Source organism: Periplaneta americana, chromosome 4 (assembly GCF_040183065.1).
Source record: "Periplaneta americana isolate PAMFEO1 chromosome 4, P.americana_PAMFEO1_priV1, whole genome shotgun sequence".
NCBI lineage: Eukaryota > Metazoa > Arthropoda > Insecta > Blattodea > Blattidae > Periplaneta > Periplaneta americana.
Genome location: NC_091120.1, coordinates 87417997 through 87441930, shown reverse-complemented (window position 1 = coordinate 87441930; position 23934 = coordinate 87417997). Strand labels below are relative to the sequence as shown.

Below are 23934 nucleotides of genomic sequence, written 5' to 3'. Positions count from 1 at the left end.
CTACATTGAATAAACACAAAAAAATATCATGAATCTATAACACCAATGTATAGTTTTGAAAAAAGGCTTAATAATGAACAATACAAAATTGTGAGTTGGTCGCCTTTGGCTCTGAGCCCTTCAAATAACCTGTTGCAACTGTTCCAAAGAGAGTTACACTGCTCCAGTTATCACTTAAACGTTCTACATGGTTCCAAGAGATAAACAGTTCAATTTCTAAACAGCTTCCCTGTTCTTTGCTGTCTGCAAAGACCACGTGTATCACCGACCTCCAATCGAAAGTAGGGCTCAATTGTACGAATCAAATTCTCTAATAAATCTGATATTAATTATTATTAGCTGCCCACTGATGGAAAATATGTTCATGGTGCCCAAATACAGTGTTAATTATAGTAATATACCACGAAAAATATTAGCGCCTAATGTCTTATCGTTATTAAACTCTCCTAGGGTTATATGCGTTACTTTTACTAAAATCGATTCATTTTGAATTGTAGTTATTTACTGTACTCTTTAACAGTAACCTACGAAAAATGACTTTCATCATAATACACTGAACAGCTGATTTAAAGACGATTCAAGGGCTTTGAAATAGGTTTCTGAAGCAGATGAAAAGTTGAAACAGTTGGCACTGATGTTATAAACATATTCGTATGAAACTTATTTTGAAACAGCATCGTTCATGAAACAGCTACAGTCGAAACTGTTTCTTAAAAAGAACAGTTTATCCTTCTCTAGTCCATATAGAGTCTAGTTTGACCAAAGAGATTTCAAGAGTACCTCTAAAATTTGTTTCCAACTATAGCACTGCTTATAAGCTATTTTAAAACTAATTTACAATTCAAACCAATATATATATATATATATATATATATATATATATATATATATATATATATATTTTAAATCTACACTTTATACACAACTTTTTAAGTTAATTTTGTATCTTAAGGAAGGAGAGCCCTCGAAGACACTGCAAGTAGGTCATTCCAATCATTTATAGTTCGATTTAAAAATAAGAATTTACCTACATCTGTTTTCTGTTTCCTACATTTGATTTTAAAATCATGATTGTTCCTACCCACTGAATAGCCTCTGCAGGGATATTCACTATCATTTACGCATGACATTGACATTCTCAATAAAATTATTACATTTATAAGAACCTCACTCCAAATTCAGTTATTAAGCTATCATTACTTCAAAAGCACACACAAATCAAAATTATAAACCTCTTGCCCAACGAGTTGCCTAACAGATGCAGAGATAGTAAGAACATCAGTCAGATCTGTTGGTAAATGATCTACACAAGTGGCTTCATATGGTGAATAACAAACAGTCAAATATTCGCCATTGCAAAAAAGAAAAAGACAAAGTGGCAGATTTGCAACACAAATAGCACAATTTGATCAGCATCTGCCCATAGGTGGCATCTGTCTGCGGGAGCTGCACACATCCAGCGAAGCCGCAGGGGCTTTTCAGCGTTTGGCGACTGGAGTAGTGTAAGCTCCCTTGGACAGATGGCACCTTGGTGAGTCATGGAATCGATGGTATCATTTTCTTCTGGTTAAGGATTCAGGAAATTCAAGCACATGAATTGCGAGCAGATGCCATCGATCTGAGGAAGCCGCAGAACATCACAGTAAGGCAGAGGAATAGGTTTCCAGTCAGGACTGGATGCTGTGATGACACCATGCAGTGAATTATGTGCTTGAAGAGCAATCCTAATGGACTTCAACACTCTTTCCAATAAAAAGGCTGCACAATAAGCCTAAGGCTGCAGTGCTTGCCTGCAAGCCCTTCTCTGAGGAAAAAAAAAACACATCAAAAAGATATGTTAGAAGAATGGAGAGAGGACGCATCCCTAAACAAATTGTGCAATATGTATCTCATGGAAGATCTATTGGTCACCTAGTAGAGAGCTGGACTGATGTAAGACCAAAGCAGACCTCTTTGTCTAATACAGTAGAACCCTGATTTAGGCGACCTCCATTTAACATTGAAATTTCATGGTCCCAATAATTATTAGTATTACATCTATACTAATAATAAATCTGTAGCCAAAATTGTTCTGGTAATTTTCGATTTTCCAAAAATAATTGGTCCTAACATATATAATTAACCACCCTGAAACCGAAAATAGCTTTTTTGAAATTTTTGTTTGTATGTCTGTCTATCTGTCTGGATGTTTGTTACCTTTTCACGCGATAATGGCTGAACCGATTTAGGGTAGACTGTATAGTTATCGACACTTTTCCATTCTTGTGTACATAATAAGGTTCCTACTGCAAAGAGAAAGAAGGTACTGTCATTATCTGATGGTACATTTCAATCCTAAAACAATACTGGTAATTCGTTTTAAATAGTTAGTTGCATTGTCGAATAATTCTCAACTTTCATAGGGCGTGTAAAAATGAGTGCAAATTTTAAATATTTTCTTAAGCATTTACATTTATTCTTTGTGTGCCTGCGTACATATTAGTATCAGGTAAGACATAATTTCAATTAGTATTATGATAATGAAACTATTATTATATATTAAAACTACTTCTACAACTTTTATTAACTATATTGTGATGATTTATTCTCAGTGGCAATAACTAGAACCTTATATCTATTAAACTTAGTCACTGACACCCTATGTCAACAACTGTATTTTTGAGAAATTTATTTACAGCTAGAATTTTAACGGAATTTTGTAGATATTGCCATAATGAAACCATAATACGGATTTTAGAAGTGCTAATTTCACTTCTTACAGTTATTGTCAGTGGGTGTCAATAACTGTATGTTGTGTGTCAACAACTATCTTATTCTTATTCACGCCTAGGCAGGCCTAGGCTTAATATGAATAAACAAAAACATCGGTACTCTTCTGAACCATTGGAGACTGCTATAGACGTTGTGAATGGGCATAAAACTCATCTCACATATCAGTTGAGTGAACTCTGTTCTGAATTAAAAATAATTCTGATTGCTCTGTACCCAAATTCTACGAGAATCATACAGCCAGCAGACGTATCTGCTTTCTTTCCCCTTAAGTGTGGATGGAAGTCTGCTGTGTTAGAACGGCGAAGGGCACACCCATCACAAGCATTGACCAATGAATTCTTTGCTGCAATCTTGGAAAAAGTGGTGAAGACACAAATAAAGGCTGAAACATTGCAGAAAGGTTTCAGAGCTTGTGGTCTATATCCTTGGGTAGCAATGCTGTGGTCTATATCCTTGGGTAGCAATGCTATAGATTATTTATTCAACATGTTTGGGTGACAGCAATAAAATAAAAGCCAATGGAAATGATTTACCTAGTAGAGATACCAATGAACAGAGAACATCCAACTCTGTTCTCACTTACAACAGATTGAAGGAAATTATTGGTCAACATTTGCTTTCAAAATTTGAGTCTGTAGACAGAAACAACAAGATCTGTACTTGGGAGAATGAAGAGTCTAAAATATTGTTTACAATATGGATCGAGCTAGTATCTTCCCATGAAAGTCGGATGGGAACAAAGAAAGAGATTTGACTCAAGAGGAAGATAATGATTCTGTACTCGAAGAAGAAAAGTACATCTCAGATGCAAATCAATCAATAGGTAAATCAAAATCACTTCAAAGATGTGTAAATGATAACCCTGCTTTTGTTGATAATCTACCAACACAAAATAACCAGGGTAAATCACCACTGTCAGATATTCTTGTATGGCCAAATACCCCTAAGAGGAAGGGGAAAAGAAATATTGAAAGAATGTCTTTTGTACTGACTTCAGATAAATGGCAGGAGTTACACAATGAGGAAGAAAAGAAGCAGCTTACATTAGAAAAAGAGAAATTGCAATGGAAGAGAAAAAGAGAAGAAAGGAAAGAAGAAAAAACAAAAAGAAATAAGTAAAGCAGTCCGAAAAGAGAACAAAGGTTTACAGAAACAAAACGTAAAGAAGACTGTAACTGAAAATCGGGTAGAAGAAAGTAAAAAAAAAAAAATAAGCTAAAATAGGATGAAATTCTACAGAAAAAAATGAAACTGCGAATCAGGTACAAGAAAAAACTAAGGTAGCCAGGAGACAACTTTTTCTGATGAAGCTACAACGAAATTTCAGAATTTGACAAGCCAAAATGATATTGTATTCAATATTTCAGAGAAAAAGCAAAGACCACTTTAGATGGACTATGTTTTAAATGTGCAGCAAATGTAAAGAATGATGGAAGAGAGTGTGACTTCTGCCAAAAATTGTTTCATGACAAATGTTTCTCAAATCCCCCTTCAACATCAAATTCCGACAGTAGTATTCACTATTGTGACCATTGCAAAACATTTATGGATGACATTCTATATGACCGTATGTAGGATTCTATGTTAATTTCTCATAACCAGTTGTTGACCTTTATGTGGATAGACTACATAATTTATTATGTACTGTAAGTGTAATGTAGTCTAAATATCCTTCATTTCATTTTGTGTAAAAGTGAACTTAAAAACAGCTAAGCTGGGTCTGGATGTAAATAAAATACTTTTGTGTCAACAACTGTATCAAAGGTGTCAATATCTATCTAATAAGTGTCAATAATTATACTTTCTTGTAATTTTTTATTTATTAATCAATTAATGACCATTAAAGTGTATTTGAAAATATCTGACTCACCCAAGATAACATAGGAGTTCTTTAGAACCAGTAACAAAATTTAAAACACCTTAGTTACTGAAAATAAAGAATTGCAAGAGAGAAATGTAAAGAAAAGTGCTTAATGTGTCAATAACTATATAGTCTACCCTATATGAAAATTGGAATATAAATTAAGTTCATTGTAACTTAGATTTTAGGCTATATGACATTCAAAATACGTTATTTAAAAGGGGGGTTATAAGGGGGCCTGAATTAAATAAATCGAAATATCTTGCTTATTATTGATTTTTGTGAAATATGTTACATAACAAAAGTTTCTTTAAAAATGATTCCCGATAAGTTTTATTCCTCAGAAAATTTTGATAGGACTGATATTTAAAGAGATAAATGAGTTTTAAAATTAAAATACAATGCCATCTAAGGCGGTGTAATGAAATGAAAACAAATGACTACGTCTATAAGAGGCCTTGGACAACAACAATCGAAAGGTATGAACATAGCCTACAGAGAATGTTTCTGTGTTTGTATGAAGTAATATCGGAAGCTAAATTAACCAACTTGTATAATTAATTATTATTTCACCATTGGAAAGTGTAGTTTCTCTAGATGGACATAATGCTATAATGTTATTACAGTAACTTCTGGACCAAAATGACCGCATTTTAATTATTTAATTACAATTTAAATTAAGTAACATATTAAACGATTTATCCTTCTATCAAACACCAATGTTCCCTGGATCAAACGTCCTATTTTAATTATGTAATTACTTTATATTTATTTCTAACAGGTGCAGCAGAGCGCATGGGTACGGATAGTATGATTAATATATTTTTATATTAGATTTAATGTTACTCTCTTTGCTGTGAAACCCGCATTTTATGTAGAAAATTGTTTTTGAACGATTTTTTTAAATTTCGACTAATGAAAAAATAAATGCATCCTGATTCAACGTGTAAAATACAAACTTTTTGAAGAAACATTGACTTGGCAATGCTGCTGTCTCACCGCAACATGATTCCCCCTCCCTCACCACGTCTACATGAAGCTGTGTTCCTATTCATCTAATTCCCGCCCTTTATAAGAACCAATCACATTCAATAATGGATGTAGTAGCCATTCATGACAATTATTTGTCTTTGTTGTGCTCGCTGAGGTGTGTGGTGTCAGTGCTATCACTTGTACAGTGAAGAGTTGGAATTTTTTACTATTACTATACATATTACTATAAAACAATGGCCATGAAAAGGAAAATGTAAAATTAATTTAATTCGCAAAATGGAAAAAAATCCAAATGCTAAGATATCAGAGATAGCGAGAAGACTTGACTGGCACTCAGCTTCTCCTTATGTTTTCCATTTTTTGTACAGCATTGTTCATAATATACTTATCGTAGCTTTTTTGCAAATAAATTTCATTTTTTGCAAAAGTATTCAAACATTTTCAAATAGAAGTAGCAAACCCCTATTTAGCATCAACCCTCATTTAAGGATAATTATTCAGTGTATCCAGAAAAACATTAAATAGAGGTTCCACTATATTTGTTTGAAAGATGGTGATATTTAAGGATAAAACAGAAATTAGAGGTCTTACCAATTCACTTTATTTGTCAAGTGACATTTCTACATACAAGTAAAAACACGAAAACACAAAGATTTTTTTCACTATAAAAACAAAATGTCAATCGTACAGTCACATTGTCACAAGTAAATATATAATCTTTGATATAAAACAAATAGTTTTCAATGAAGAGTAAAAAAATGGGATGAATATTTTTTGACAGCTATCCTGAGCAATTCTTATAATATTACTCCTAGTTAGTTATCGGCAGTTTCCATAGCTTCATCTCCTCCACCATCAGCCTCCATATCATCTTCTTCACCATCTTTCTTTTCTGGAGGTTTTTCATATGCTTTATCAAGAGGAGAAACAACAACACCGTCCCACACTGACATGTCAACAGCAATCCCTGGAACATTAATCCACACATAAAATTTCTATAATATGAACACATTATGTCCTATTGTTATGTCTATGAATTTAAAAAGTATCGGTATTAATGAAATAGAGAATAAATATTCTCCTCCATAACAAATAACATTACTGTTACATTTCTCTTATTTGACTTAATTATATTCTTTCTTTTAATTACCGTGTTCATAGTTTGTAATGTTTCACTCTGGAAACTATATTTGATACTATTTTTCTATATAAATACAATTTTTCTGCATAACAAAAACAAAGTTTTCATAACAAAATACATTATGATCCTAACTTTCAATCACCACAAAATTCAGTCTCTTCTCACTTGCGAAATACTGTATTTACCAGCATAATGGACGCACTCCAATTTTTCGTGTAAAAAAGAATTCCCCTGCCTAATAGACACATCTCATTTTAAACAAAACTAGTTTTAATAATATCGAAAGTTGTAAAACTGGATGCACTGCTGGTATGATTAAATTCAAATTTTTAAACAACAATGATACCACTACAATCGTGATTTGTTTTTTTTTTATAGGTAGTAGTAGTAATAGTACACAGACTGCAAGTGATCCTTGATGATCTACAGTACATTAGATATACACGGCTGTTGGTTGCCAGCCTTTCTTTAAGCTCGAATTGTCTTTTTCTTGTGGTTGTGTTCTTGATTATCTTCTTCCAATGGGTTCTATCTCCAGCCAGGTCCAATTAATAACGCAGTATTCTTAGGACATCTGCAGTAATCAGTTGTGTCTCGACAATGGATAAGAACCGACCGAAATATTCAAAATATACAGCGAGCTTTAAGCTGAAAGTTATAAAATTCGCGGAAGAACATTGTAACAGAGCTGCTGGTCGAGAATTTACCGTGTCAGAGTGTAATGTGCATAAGTGGCAGAAACAAAAAGAACCACTATTAAAAACCCCCAAAAAGTCAAGAAAATCATTTCGTGGTCTAAAGTGTGGGAAGTATCCCGAAATTGAAAATAAAGTACTGGAATATGTAATGGAGTTAAGGAACAATGAAATCAGAGTGTTACATGAAATGATGTATTACAAAGCACGTGAAATCGCAGCTAATATGGGCAATACAATGGAACCTCGATTTTGGGTTTCTCGATTTAAGATTTACCCGCATTTTGCATTCTTATTTTGTGGTCCCGGCAGAAGTCCCATATACGCAATGCTATTTTTACCCAGATTTAATGTTTCTCGATTTAGTGTTTCACCTGCATTTAAGAAACAAATTTTTTGTCCCAACAAAGCAAATTAGCTTCGATTGTGCGTTTTTTCAGCCCTAAATGCTTATTTCCTTGTCCAAGGTCGTTTCAGTAACAGTTTCTATCCCTCTCCTTACCTACCATGCGTACCCAGGTGAAATATCTGATGCAACACAGTGCCAGAAACCATGTGTTAATCATGTGCTGCGGTGCATGAGAATCAATTCACAACAAAGCATCACATTAAGACTGGAAGTGAACAAATTTAGGGCTTCTAATGGATGGCTTCATCGCTTTAAGCAGCATGACATTACATACAAAAATGTGTGTGATGAAAGTGCAACTGTTTCAGATGAGTCAGTGGATCATCAGAAAGACGATGTGCATCCACTTCTCATTGAAGGCTATGATGCCAAAGATATCATTAATACCGATGAGACAGGGATGTTCTACTCCCTGATGTGAGCCTTCAAATAAAAGGAGAGGCCTGCCATGGTGGCAAGAATGGTAAGGAGAGGCTCGCTGTTCTTCTCTGTACAAATGCAGATGATTCCGAGAAGTTGAAATCCTTGGTAATTTGCAAATATGAAAAACCAGGTGTTTTAAAAATATCCGCACACTGCCATGCAGTTACAAGAACAATAGGACTGCCTGTATGACAATGTACATTTTTAGCAGCTATATGAGACTGCTGGACGTGAAAATGGGGGTTGCTAACAGGAAGATAATTCTTTTAGTGGGTAAGTGTCCGGGACATCCCTCTGATACGTCATTCCTGAAGAATGTGACGGTTGCTTCCTTCCCACCTAACTACATAGCTGTCTCCAACCCCTGGATTTGCGTGTAATTCATGCCCTCAAGGGGAAGTATAGATGTTCACTGGTGCAGAAACAGATTGCTGCCATGGACAGACAAACTGGAAATTCTGTTTTCAAAATCTCCATCCTCACTGCATGCATATGGTCTGCAGTGCATGAGAGTGTCAGCAGCCACCATCACCAACTGCTTCAGAAAAGGAGGCTTTATGAAGGCTGTCAGTGGTGACATCATGGAGAATGACAAGACTGCACTGATGAATGGTAGCAGGACTGGAAGCTGTATGAAGATACATGTGTAGCTTCAATATTGATGAATCCAGGTGAAAGGGAGTTACTTTTCCTCAATCAAAGATGTCCAGCAAAAAGACATCCATTCTTGATTTCTTGAAGAAGTGCCAGATAACTAGATGCAAATAACCAGTGTACTTAATGTTGTGAAGCTCTTTAAAGCATTTTTGTTCTTTTACTTGAGATTAGACCATAAAAATTAGTTTTTAAATATGTTGATGCGTTTCTTTTTCAATTTTGGCAAAACTCCTATTTTGGCTTTTTCTCGATTCTGGGTATAATATATCCGGTCCTCTGAAAAACCCAGAATCGAGGTTTCACTGTATATATATATTAGTCGCTGTCCATATGTCACTTCATATTCTATCGATTATTTCAGCATTTGAGCTGGCGCATCTTTAATAGGTGCTTTTTTTTTTTTCCACTAAAATGTTTTCCTCACATAAAGGATGCACAGTAGTTTTTTTTTTTATAAAAATTGAAAAAAAAATGTGCATCTATTACACAGGTAAATACAGTATGTAGATAAATAGTCCCTTAATGATTCTTGCTGAACTACAGAAATTAATCAGTAATGTATAAAGACAATGTTTAAGTGTGCTAACAACATGAGAAAGTAAAGTACACAAGAGAAAGCCTTCCCAATATTCATTTGTTTATCAAAATTCTCTTAAAACTGGTTACAAGCTGAACCTCAGGGACTTTGCTAAGAAATAATCACTCAGCAGCACATAATTCCTGTAGCTGAAAGAATCAATGAACAAAACTTGAACAATGAAAAAGTTTAATATGCAAGCATGAAATTCTTTCATAATTATAACATATAGATATGGTTATTAATTCTGTATGAGTTGAACAATGTGGGGTTCACATGTAGGTGGTTTAAGGAAATAAGTACCATTAAAATAAGGACAATGATGAACTGACATGGTATAACCCACTATTTCATAACAATTAGTGCTACTTTTTTTTTTTTCTAAATAAAGCATCTTAAAAGGATTTCAACGCCTTTATTTTTTCTGTAATAAAGTATTTACTTTACGAACTTACACTTCACTTACGCTTTAAAATACTAAGCAGAGAATTATAAAATCTGCAGCTTCATAATATTACAGCATGCTGTAAGATTCATACCTAAGACTATACATGCAAACTGTAGTATATTTGTAACACAAATATCATACATGTCCGAAACACAATATAATGTTCCCACTTTTCCACAGCAATCAACATTTGATGATACAGCAATCATATGAAGATAATGCACATCTCGAATCTATGTCATTATAATAAAATACATTAGTACAGATAAATTACAATAAAATTACATGCAATTATATGATGTGAAGATGCACGATACACCTCAGTACTGTAAATTTGCGTTTTAAACACTGAAGCAATGAGGTACATGATTTAAAGCACCAATTCTGTTAATACATTTATGCAATGCAGAATCCTTCAATTGCAACACGAATGAACATAACTATTTTTTTTCATTTCATTTACTGTATTTCACAGATCTTACATCAGCACTGAAGGTTTAAGATGTGGAAAAAAATCGGAGTTATACTTTTTTTTTTTTTTTTTTTTTTTTTTTTTGCGGAACGAAGTATACAACTTATATAAGGACGTTCTACTATATTTCAAATAAGTAATCTTCTTCTAAATACTAATTCCCGGAGTTTCCAATTATTACATAATATAGGTACATGGGTTGCATTTCACTGCATGGTTATCTTCCATTGTTTTCTGCACTGGTACTATGGATATCATAGAGTTATCGAGGTATGGTAGATTAAAGGGATGGTAAACAGGAAAGTAATGAGAAAACTTTCTTAAATACTGTCTTTATCCACTCAACAGGCTTTGAACTGGGCCTCTGGCATTTGGAGTTATTCTATACATAAAAATCATCCAATTCCAAAATTATCAACGTAATTCCTCACTATTACTGCATCATATTAAATCACTAGACCTTAAGGATAAGCAATATTCAAAATTCAGGTACATTATTTTCTGATCAACTATGTTTTTGGGTGTTTTACATTCAGACATGATACGTGGAAGCTAATACCACTCCAGTCTCTAATGAATTGTTAAGCCATACAAATAATGCAATCACCTGTTGTAAGACCCACTGGAAAGTTATGTCAATTATGGAACTTACTAAATAAAAAGTTAATCCAAACAAATGAAATTGTTCATCTGTCATTTTTGCATATATGCTTGTAACTTTTCAGAGAAGAAGAAATGAAAGATGAAGACAAAGATTGGGAAACAAAGGAAAAATTCCTGGACCAATTGAGGAAAATGATACCACTAAATGAAACAAAATCTGTATAGAAAGAATGAATCAAATTTAACGAAAATTTTGTTACAGCAGCTGAAGAGGCATGCAGAAGGAAACACCATGATGGAACGACAGGATAAAAGTAGTAGTAAATAAAAAAATAAAACATGGAAAGTATGGATTAGGAACAGAACTGAAGAGAACAAAGAAAGATGGAAAAGATTAGCCCAAACAATGAAGTTTTCGCAAAGACATATATGAACCAAATTTACAAAGGAACTCAAAATGGACAATAAGGGAAAGAAACTACCATATTTCTTCAAATCCAAGATGAGATTTTTTCTCGAAATTTCATGTGAAAAATCAGGGTCATCTTGCAATCGTGACGTAATAGTAATGAACGCCCTTGCCTATTACCACATTGCTATCCTTCCTACCTACGAAAGTCTTTGACCTTCAGCGTGAACATCTTTGTTATACATTGCGTGCAGGTCCAGTAGCGCCAACAGCACAGCAGCAGTAGCATCTAGTGAGGAAGAATTATTCAGAACAGAAGTATTATTTATGATGGATTATCAGAGGTGCCAACCTTTGAAGTGAATTATCTATAATCTCATCTTATTCACCTTGGGGGAGGGAGGGGAGATGGGGTCGAAAAAGTCAGATGAACCATATTATTAAAAATTCAATAATTACACATTAGCTGTCAGTTCTTCTGCAATATTACATTCTTTGTTGCATGTTTTGCATATAACTGCTTTTCTGCAAATTTCTCCTTGTGATATCTTGACTTTCTGAATCAAAAGTGATTCCATCTTGATGTGCATAATGTAGGCTTCAATTCTGTTTGATTCTTTCTCACAGCACTGAAAACTCTTTCTGTAGGAGAGTTACTGTGAGACACAGTCGGTACAGCAAATACAACTTTACATAATGTTTTATATTTTACTTGTCCACTTTTATTTCTAAGATCAGCAATTTTGCCCAATTTATATATATTATAGTCCATTTACAAGGTTTTCAGGAAAATTATCACATTGGTTATTTGCAAACTCCTCAAAACTTGTCATGCTCACTTTTCTTCAGCAAATTTGGATAGCTTTGAATAAAATATTCAAGAGATAAATATGAAACACTTCCTGTGTGAAATATCCATAACTGCTGCATGCTTTAGAAATTCATCCTCAAGTGGAAATTTCTTTAGAATGTAGTTCCAAAGTGCCATGTAAAACTCTCCAACATATCCTCATAAGCTTTCTGGTATTTCCTCTTTTTGAATACAACACTAGAAGTAGGAGTAGTATCAGACTGAAGAGAAGATGCCTTAACAAATCTGACAAATAGGTCATAAGAAGACCAAGAAGTTTCCTTCTTAGAAGATCTACTCGTATAGCTGATGCATCTTGTTGCAGAAACAAATTTACAGAGTTACAAACAGGAAGTGTACTCTGAAGGAAAACTGCTTAGTAGTCTAATTTTTCTGTTGGGGTCCCACTGCTCAAGAACTCTATTAATTGAGCATTCTTTTATAACTCGATATATGCAGCAAATACATTTTTTCAGAAAATAGGCTTTTTTATTTTCACCTAAAGGCATATGTTTGAAGAGCTTCAGTTTTTCATCAATATTTGTTCATACAGTTACAAATAAAATGCTCTAATGAAATATACTGAAATATAATATTATACAATGGTGGATTAGAGTTACTTAAGTTTTTTTCAAAAATCAAACGCAAATGTATAATGAGACAAAATTTTGTAACACTAAGAGTTATACAAGGGTCACTCCAAAAGTAATGCACAATGTTTTTATTTATTTCTTATTCTACATCTTTGCAATTTATAAGTGATGATCTTTGACTATTCATTTTAAATGACATCCTAGGTTTTAGTACTTTCTGTGGACTATTCTTTATACTTTTTATTTCTCAGCCCTTGCTGAAAACTTTAAGAGACTCGTGTTCCTCTAAAATGTCATGATATACTTTAGAATTTCTTCTGTAGATTTCTTGATTCTACCAAATACTCTGTCTGGAGTCATGTAGCTATGCCCCCGAACAGAAGTGCACAATATTATTGATTTTTGTACTTTTTCCTAAAAATGAAATTAGTATCGTCATCATGACACTGCTTTTATTTTGGCTGCTGCAGAAATCTGAAAATAAATGTATTGTGGTATAGCTGTCATTTGGCTGTTTCTTACCTATGTCAGAAAGAAAGTTCAGGTTGCTGGGATCTGATCCACAATATTTCGGTAATAATTTCTCCTTTGATCGCAATTTTCTAATAATTATTACAATAATTACAGACAATCCGTAATACTTGGCACCTCTAGATTATGTTGCATGTTGTAAAGATGTGTGAATCTAGTATTAACAGAAGTTTTCAATGTATTCTCAGCAATATTAAGACCATACCGATTAACTGATTAATAACGTGAAAATCATAAATAATTTTGTAGCCACGAGAAAATACGGTGTAAGTGAAGGCAATCTTCGGTGTTGACATAATGGCAAAGATCATCTAAAAATGAGCACTCCACAAGAAAAGCAATAATTCAATTGTCCGCAATAAGGATACTTTCAAGAAAATGAAAATAAAATAATGGATTATGCACGTGAACAACGCAAAAAAGGAATGACTATAATATGAGATGAGATATAAATGAAGGATCGTGAAGAGCTGCAACAAAAAGCAATTCCTGGTAAATTCGAAGACAGTAATGGATGGTGCATAAAAATGATGTCCAATGATACATAATTAAATTAAAAGCTGTGGAAGCAATATTCGTATTTAATAGGACAGACTGGCAATGCTGACTAGGCACCTGTTTATTACGATTTGATTTCGAATACAACAGTGGATAATAAAGGGGCAAAAAGTGTATTGGTTCATACCACAGGGAATGAAAAATTGCGTATCATAGTGATACCTGCCGATGGAAGATGGTCCCATATGAAACTGAAACATGGATATAAAATAAAATAAAAATATTAAGGTAGATTATATGTTGTTGTTTTCTAATGCCAGGCGTTTGACAATAAAGTCATTTGATCTCTTGCACTCCAATATTTTTCAAAGATATTATCATGGCCAGCCACTGAAGCACAGATTTTGAGGTGTTCCGAATCCATTTCCTGGTTTGAGTTGCACAATGGGCAGTTAGGGGACTCATATATATTCCAATTCTACGCAGGTGTTTGGCCAAACAATCATGGCCTGTTGCCAATCTAAATGCAGCTACAGACGATTTTCGTGGTAAATCGGGAATTAACTGTGGATTTTGATGCAGAGAGTTCCATTTTTTCCCTTGAGATTGTGTCATCAAATTTTGTTTGTTGAAGTCTAAGTATGTAGATTTAATAAATCTTTTCACAGAGTAATACGTAGATTTAGTAACAGGTCTGTAAGTAGCAGTGCTGCCCTTCTTTGCTAAAGCATCCACATTCTCGTTTCTGAGGATTCCACAATGGGATGGTATCCATTGGAATACAATTCTTTTATTGAGTGATATTAATTGAGAGAGCATTTTAGTTATTTCTGCTGTTTGAGATGAAGGTGTGTGTTTAGAGACGATTGATAGAATAGCTGCTTTGGAGTCTGACAATATAACTGCATTCCTAAATTTATTGATGTGGCATAGAAGATTCCTGAGACTTTCACTTATTGCAATGATTTCTCCATCAAAACTTGTTGTTCCATATCCAAGAGATCTATAAAGTGAGAAGAGACAGCACGTAACACCTGCACCAGCACCTTGTTCTCTTGAGATCAAGGATCCATCGGTGTATAAATGAAGCCAGTTTTGTGGAGGGTACCTAATATTAATTGTCTCTAAAGACAATTGTTTCATTATTTCAGTGTTTACTTCTGATTTCTGTATTTCTTCAGTTAAATTTAGATTATATTCTATATTTAATAGAGTTAAAGGGTTTGGTTTAATTTATAAGTTTTCTTTTAAATTCGGGATATTGATTTTCTGTTTTAATTCTTGAACCATGGATATGAAACTTTTTTGAGTTTTCAATCTAAAGAGAGGACTGTATGAATGCCAATTGTTTCCTGGTAATCTGATAAGTTTTTCATATTGAATCAGTGCTTTTTCTTCTATTGTCATTTTGATGCTGTTAATATTAGTGAGGAATCTCATAGAATCTATTGGAGTTGTTTTGATTCCACCAGTAATGAGTCTGAGAGCTTGGTTTTGAACATATTCTATGTCGTTTATGAAAGGTGAAGTAATTAAAATTTCTCCGCAGTATGTCAGCACTGGCTGTATAAACATTTTGTATGTAGTGTTCAAAGTATTCCTAGAGCATCCCCATTTCTTTCCTGCTAGTCTTTTTAGAAGGGAGAATCTTTTACGAGTTTTTTCAGAAATGTATTTCAAATGGTTGCTCCATGTTAACTTGCTATCGAAAATAACTCCAAGATATTTGGATTCATAAGTCCTAGGAAGGTGTTGGCCATTGTATTGGATATTGAATTCTCTTTCTTTTTTACCAAGTGAAAATATTTGGTAGTTACTTTTGCTTAAATTGAGTGTCATCAAATTTGATGTATTCCAATCATGTAGTTGATTTAGAGCTTTAAGAGCAGAATTTTGAATTTTATCTCTATGTCTGTAAGAACCGGAAGTCCACAAAACTATATCATCTGCAAATAGTGCTGTTTTCATGTTTGATTCCTCTAATAGGGAGGGTAAGTCATTTATATAAATATTGAATAAAGTGAGTTATTGAATTTAGTGGCAATGAATCTTTGACTAAGGAATTCTGATATCCATCTGAACATATTGCGCTATAAACCAATTTTTGGCAATCTAATGTAAAAGACTGCCTACAAATATTTGGAAAGTTTCAGAGAAAATACACAAATTCAATCTTCTAACGCGATTTTTTTGTTTTTAAATTAGGTAATTTGTTGGGAGACATCGTTAGATATAGGCCACTCTTACACTAAACCTGGAGTAATTTAAGCTTATTAATCAAATATGATTCTACTTACTGTTTTTATATGCTCACCTGTATGTAGGCTGTAATTTCTATTTTATACATATTTCATTGTTATTTTTCATCCAGAGATCATTAAGAACGATGAATATTACTTTATGTCTCCTATCTTTCTTCAAATAGTGTTTATATGCCATGTTAATTTCCATTTGTTTTCATAAGTTAACAATGATGCACATTAGGGGCAACATATAAGAAATTATTTTCCTACACAATCCACGCTATATTCACGTTGTTTTGAAATGATTAATCGAAGATGCTTTGCAACAACTCATGCTAAAGATGTTTAGCATTAGTGTAAAACTGGTCTGTCTCCTATAGTGGTCGGGACATAAGTAACCTTCACCGAAATTTCATCAAATAAATTATCTTATTATTATAAATTTATGGTGTTCACTTATATCGGCTACAACTTGCCATTTAACCACTCCAATATGAAATGAGTACCATTAAGGTAAAATTATCCGAAGGTAGATTATATATATATATATATATATATATATATATATATATATATCTGTATGTCTTGCGAATCATTTGTTCTTTGAACATTCCCTGGTTGTCATCAGGCAATCTGTTTGGCTTCTACTATTTTTTTTTCAAGATAATTGGAATAAAACTGATTTCCTCTTATCACTCGTGTATGTAGATGATCAAGTAATTATTGCTGATAATGAAGATACATTACAGAAAGGAATTCACGAATTAAATAAAATAGGGGGGAAAAAAATATATATATCAATAGCTGTAAATAAAACTAAATAAATGGCATTTTTAGCAGATACACCAGTGAGAACAAAAAGAATACAGCAGAACTTGGTTATATCGACCTCGGTTTGTGCGACACCTCGCCTATAATGTCAAATATTCTGTGATCCCAACTAATTCCCCAAACGACATATGCTTTTCTACCTTGCTTAATGCGACAAACATATATGCGTCTACCTCACATATAACGTCATTTTGAACCTCAGTTTGGAATACGATTTTCTAAGAACCAAAGTATTTTGCTGAAATGTGGCAAATCCTTTACTGTTCCCTTCTATCACAGACCTCTGGAATGCAGGCAAATTCCCCATCCCATTGTAACCTGCCCGAATTCATGCGGTATTAATGGTACCTGCATGCGGTCGTTTCGACAGGAAGTTTTCACTAAGTGCACGCATTTTAACGCAGTATGGCCACTAAAAGAAGTGAGTGACACTTTAGAAGCCATTAGAATTGTGAACATTTCTATGAAGATAGAGGAGGGAGTATGAAGCTAGGAGAGAGAGCAGTGAAATTGCAACTGAAATAATGAACACAGAATTTAATTTAGAAAGTGTATATTGGGCAAGTAGGAGGCAACAGAGTAAAATGACTGATTACTTCACTCCTAAGTAAAGAAGTTTGGTGAGTAATGAACAAACTGTTTTAATACAGAATACTGTAGGCCAATTTATAATTGTACGTGTATTTTATTGGGTTCATGGTATGCTTAAAAGTGAATACATAAATCTAAAATAAGCCTAATGATATTTATTATTTTTCATTTTCCACCTCACTAGACTAATAATATGAATCTCGGTTACTACGACACTCGTTTATAACAACATAATTTTCAAGGTCCCTTGGATGTCGTTATAACCAAGTTCTACTGTATATAGATGAACAAATAGTTGAATAAGTTAGCAATTTCAGTTTCCTCTGTTGCAAGATCTCCTACATAGGAGAAATAGATTTCCAACATAAGAATGAACATTTCAACCAGATGTGTGGAACAATAAAAAGAACAATGAAAAATAAAGCAAAAAAAGAGACAATGATAAAGTTTTACAAAACTATGGCCACACCAATATGTTTATATGGAAGTGAATGTTGGGTCCTAAGGAAAAGAGATGAAAGTAGATTGCAAGCAACAAGATGAGATTTCTTAAGTCAGTAATGGGGTTACGAGATTAGAAAGAATTGAGAATGAAACAATTAGACAAGACGTAGGAGTATCTAGTATAACTGAAATAGTAGACAACTACAGACAAAAATAGCTAGACTACATACATCGAATGCCAGCTGAGAGATTACTGAGAAGAGCATTAAATTACAAACCGAAACATAGGCCGAACTAACAAAAGATGGAGGGACCAATTTGGCATTGCAACAGACTGATTTCCAATGTCTGGAGAAGAAGAAAAATAAGGTAGATTATAAAGAATGGACATGAAGTTCCTTTGAAGCATACTGAGTAAAACAAGAAGGAATAGGTTAAGGAACACAAGTAGTTGAGAAGAAATGGAAATACAAATTGCATAAAAATTAAAAGAATAAAATGGTTTGGTGGCATGAAAAGAATGCAAAATAGTAAAACCAAAATCAGATCTGAAAACTAACAGTAAATGAAAACACTCAGGGGAAGACCATGATCAAGATAGACAGATCAAATAAAGACATGAAAAGAGGAAGATGAACAAATGATGAGATACGGGAGACCTCTTCATACAACAATGCGATGGACATAAATGATAACTAGGGGGCAGATGTTGATGACCTAAATATCTACTTAAAATGATCATTAAAATGCCCTTAAACTAATGGAAAAATGACATAAAACTGAAAGAAAATGACATTTAAATATTATTCACCGTACTTGCACCACAACTTCTTAAAAATTAGTCACCTTGTTTTAATGACTGCCCTGCATATCTCAGAGAGAGGAGCAACTTCCTGGAATTTGGCTAAGATAAAGGAAAAGAACATGCAACAAAATGAAAGTTTTAAGGGAAAACTATAGATTTTAATAAGAGTTTACAATCTGTTTCACTCAGGGGTGGTCCATGTCAGTGCCTTCATTCTTTGTCTCCTCCTCCTCCTCCTCCTCCTCCTCCCGCGCTTCACTTTTGTTACCAGATCTTTCAGATGAGGGAGTGTGAATGACAAAACAAATTGTGGGCGCAGCATGCATTCTTACAATCTTTATGCTAAAAATACTGTCTACTGCAGTAGATATCCCTTCCGAACCATATTGAGGACACAAAGTCCTGTCCAGGACATGGTGAAAGTTCCCCCCCCCCCAAACATATCTTCTAAAGATATCCTTGTACCGACAAAAGAACAGCAGCAGTCAAAGTCCTCACTTAAACTAAGCTGCTGTCAAGCATTTTATATTACTTCCGTTATGTGAAGTGAAGCCTTCAGTGGAATGAGGGATGGACTTTAGACTTTTTTCTGACCTAGAAAACTGAAACTTCACTGTTATTCACTTATTCAGTACGTAATTACTACTAACCTATTTGGTTAGAAAATGATTTAACAGTCCTATCGGTAAAGAAGAAAGTAAAACACATTCCAAATGATCTATAAGTTCTTCTAAGTATTAAAAATGACCAAAAAATGCCGAAAAAAATATAAAAATGATTTAATAGTTCAAAAACGTCAAAAAGTGCAATACAGTGAAATCTCTCATTTACGGACATAGAAGGCACGTAAAAATCTGTCCGCATCTGGGAAGTGCCCTTTATTGGGAGGGATGCTCCCCAATCTAACAGTAAATTTATAATATGCATTATGTATTCCTTCATGCTTCAAATGAAATGTATTATTGTAGTTTAATTCTAAATACAGTATACTACAGTAAATTCTTTGCAATTTTGAACTACAGTTGGTAGGACTGAAAAAGGAAAATACAGTACTGTGCCATGCAATTTTATTCTAGGTATACAGTTACGCAGTACTGTAATTTACAGTTTGCAAAAATAACCTTTACATTCAGGTGCCATGTCTCTCGAAACAAAACAACTGATTGAAGTGAAGAGAATAATTCTACTAACCCTATCATGTGTCGAATACAATTTCACGATCGCGGAAACCTTGGACCCATCAGAGAAGTTAAATTTTATGACTTTGTTTATCCACCTGCTTCCAGCTAACAATGGGTAGCCGACTGGGCTAGTGGTAGCCTACAAGATCCTTACAGTCTTCTTTCATGTTAAGGAATTTCTGTACAGTTCTCAAAACTAAATTTTCCATTTTTGTAACACATTACATCTTGAAATCCAAGTTCTGTCCGCAGTCAGGAAGTAAAGCAAGCTTTAGGACTGTGGAACAGCTGTCCATGTCTGTATCTGAGAGTATCCGTAAATAAGAGTTAAATTTATCATTATTTCTATACTATTTCGGTCGGGACATAAAAATCTGTCCATATATGAGGAGTGTCCGTATCTTGGAGGTGTCCGTAAGGAGAGGTTTCACTGTAAAAGAAATTACTTTTTTACGTTGATATGAACATAGAAAAGATTTCTATAATAATAGGCATCATCCTAATGTGAAAAATAAGACAACTTTTCATCAACATCCGCCCCCTAATGATAACAAATAGTGGCACCTCACCGGGTCACTTATAGCTCTGCTAGTCTACTCTCGGCTCCACAAGTAAAGAACCCTGGCCTCACACCACTTCTACACAGATGACAGTGATTGACAGGCCAGTAAACTTGCTAAAACTTTCAGCTGTTGCCATGTTTGCGCTTGGCTTGACTCTTTAAATGTATTTTCTTTTGCAACTGGTTGGATTCTTTCAAAAATGGAAAATTCACAACACAGCATTCTCGGCGGTCTTCTGGCGGTATCTTTGTCCACAGTTTCACTAATTGGGGGAGCGTGTCAGTCAGATTTATGGCTTCCTGAACCCAACCCTGCAACGAAGGTTCTTTACTTGTGAAACCAAGAGTATAGTGAGATGGGACCTTCTCATGCAGTGACAGTGTTGTTTCACTTGCTATAATTAAAAAACATGGAATTCTCTCTTCTGTAAAGGTATTTTTACACTAAGAAATTATATTATCCTCGACCATATTTTAATTTGTATCCTCGAATCTAGTGAAAATAATGGTAGCCACTCAACAACACATTTTAGCACAGATAATTTATTTACAAGGCAACTTAACAATGTTTTAATAAAAGCAGGTGGTCTAGCCATGTCACAGACATCACATACATAGCAGGAACCACAAATCAAATTGTGACTCTTGAGGATAGACAAGATCACTATAAAATGCTGGGAGGGAGACTAGATGAAAAATTTAGATTCTAAAAGAAAAACAGTACTGTTCGTCATCATTATAGAATTCATGTCAACACAGAATGAGATGCACTAAATAATTAACATACAAAATGCATATATACTCACATGAGACTGCGTATTTCCAGTTGAGTAAAAAAAAAGTGAGAAGGAAAAAAATAAGCATTTCTCTATATAGATAGCAATAAATCCGAGTTAATCATACCAACAATGTACACCATCACAAATCTCCACAGATCATACAAAAATAATTAGATGTAAAATGCAATCATACAATCAACAGAAAAAAACAAAGATGAGTACCTCCATGTCCTTCTAGACCCAGAATTCGCCTGTACCCTCCGTGAGCAAGGACTCTCAGCAGAGTCTGAGCTGTGAGACATACCATATCTTGTTGCTCCAAGCTCATGGCTGTGTGGACTCTTATATTTCCGCCTTCACACGGATCTGAGATACCTGCACAATATAATGATCATTAAATGGAAACACAAATAAAAGAGGATATACTGTGTTTTTAAAATGAATGAATTTTCAAAAGCACAAATACTTCACTCTGTTTCTAAGTAATCGTGCTCACACCATCAGACCTCTAAATAATAATAATAAAAAAAAACCTTCGACAGCACCATGGTGGTTTAGTGGTAAAGTGCTGGGCTTATAAACCAGGGAGCCTGGGTTCAAATCCTCTCTATGCTGAATTTATAACTTGTGCTGGACAAGCTCGTGGTCCAGACAATACCGGGGTTTTCTCCAGATATTCTGGTTCCTCTGTGACAATCAACAATTCTCCATTACCATCATTCATTACGAGTGTAATGTGGATCCACTGCCTGTTGTGCACTCTGGCTAGTCTCTAACGAACTAAGTGTATAAATGCTTCTCCACAATAGGGACATCTCTGAACCCACTCTCAGAATCACAGTTAATAAGTGCCCTACCATTGAAAAAAAATTGATAAACTTTCGGCAGGAAACTATGGTTCCAAGGACAGACTTCAAATTCCATATCTATACTAATAATAAATCTGTAGCCGAAATTTTTCTGGTAATTTTCGATTTTCCAAAAATAATTGGTGTCAACATGTATAATTAATCATCCTGAAACCAAAAATCGCCTTTTTTGACATTTTTGTTTGTATGTCTGGATGTTTGTTACCTTTTCACGCGATAATGGCTGAACCGATTTATATGAAAATTGGAATATAAATTAAGTTCGTTGTAACTTAGATTTTAGGCTATATGTCATTCAAAATACTTTATTTAAAAGGAGGGTTATAAGGGGGCCTTAATTAAATAAATCAAAATATCTTGCTTATTATTGATTTTTATTAAAAATATTACATAACAAAAGTTTCTTAAAAAACGATTTGCGATAAGTTTTTGATAGGACTAATATTACTATGATGTACTGAAGTACATAATAATATTTCCGTGCAGGAATTCGGCATTACCATATGGCGAGATATATCCGTTTTAAAATAACAATGCTTTTTATATAATGGCCAGGTCAGATTAAAATATGATTAATAAAGATGAAACAAATGAGTCTGCATTTATTTAAGGCGGCCTTGAAGTCCTTGGACAACAATCGAATTAATTTACGGATGATATGATACGTGTTTATAATATACTAAATATTATTATATTATAAAGAGAGTGCGTATAATTGCTATTCATGTACCTATATGTTAATTGTAATTTATTAAGTTTATGTACTTTTTGTGAACCATTATTAATAAATATCCATTTCCATATTATAAAGAGAGAGTATTTGTGTGTTTGTATGAGGCAATCTCAGGAAACTATTTAATAGATTTAAATAATTCTTTCATAATTGGAAAGTGTAGTTCCTTTAGATGGATGTAGGCTTTATGTCATTACAGAAGCTCATTCGAGGACTGGGCACAAATGCAGATAAGATAGAACTAAACAGAACCTTACTCACAGAAAACTTAATAAATTGTCGAAACTAATAATAGCTATATGTACTGCAGTTAAAATTAATGCTATTTTGAGGTACCGTACTGAAATCTGATGTCTGATTTGCATTGCGTTTTTTATGAAAGAATGAAAATCAGAGATGGAATAATTTTACAAATATACATGCGGCACATATTAAGTATTAATTATTCAGTAACATAACAGTACATATTTTATTGCTTAATTACGAATTTTGGGTGAGCTACGGTAATGTATAGCCTACTTAATAGGTAACAGTTCTATGTAGTGCACAATACTCCATATTGAATAATTAACAAACATCTTTGGCATGACTTGTGGTTTGTAGGCCATCTCAAACCCCAAACTCCATCCCTCTGAGCGCGAGATCTTATATATTCGGTCAGTTACGGCCGAATGTTACAATAAAAACAATTAACAACATAGGTGTCTCAGTCATAACATCATACCAGATGAAATTATGAAGTAATTACATAATTAAAATAAGACTATTTGGTCTAGGGAGCATTCGTTTTCGTTGCAAGAATAATTCGTTTAACATGTTTGTAAATTAGTCTTGAATACGTTGCACTGCTGGAAAAGTTTTTCTTCCTGAGATTCAAGAGCCCTCACAACCAATTAAAAACTTAGGTAAGTACTTACAGTAGTACATCCGTTATCAACACACCTTTTAAATAATATAGGGCAGT

General features: G+C 33.9%; 1 protein-coding gene across 1 annotated transcript in view; it reads right to left on the bottom strand.

Moving 5' to 3' along the window:
• Window positions 1-6204: 6204 nt before the first annotated feature.
• LOC138698016 (interleukin enhancer-binding factor 2 homolog) overlaps window positions 6205-23934 on the bottom strand; it is a 39054-nt gene continuing 21324 nt past the window's right edge. Inside the window, exons 8-9 of the mRNA XM_069823691.1 lie at window positions 21591-21743; window positions 6205-6593 (exon numbers count right to left, since the gene is read on the bottom strand). Of these exons, the coding sequence (XP_069679792.1) occupies window positions 6442-6593; window positions 21591-21743 (305 nt within the window). The 3' untranslated portion in view covers window positions 6205-6441. The remainder of the gene's footprint in view (window positions 6594-21590; window positions 21744-23934) is intronic.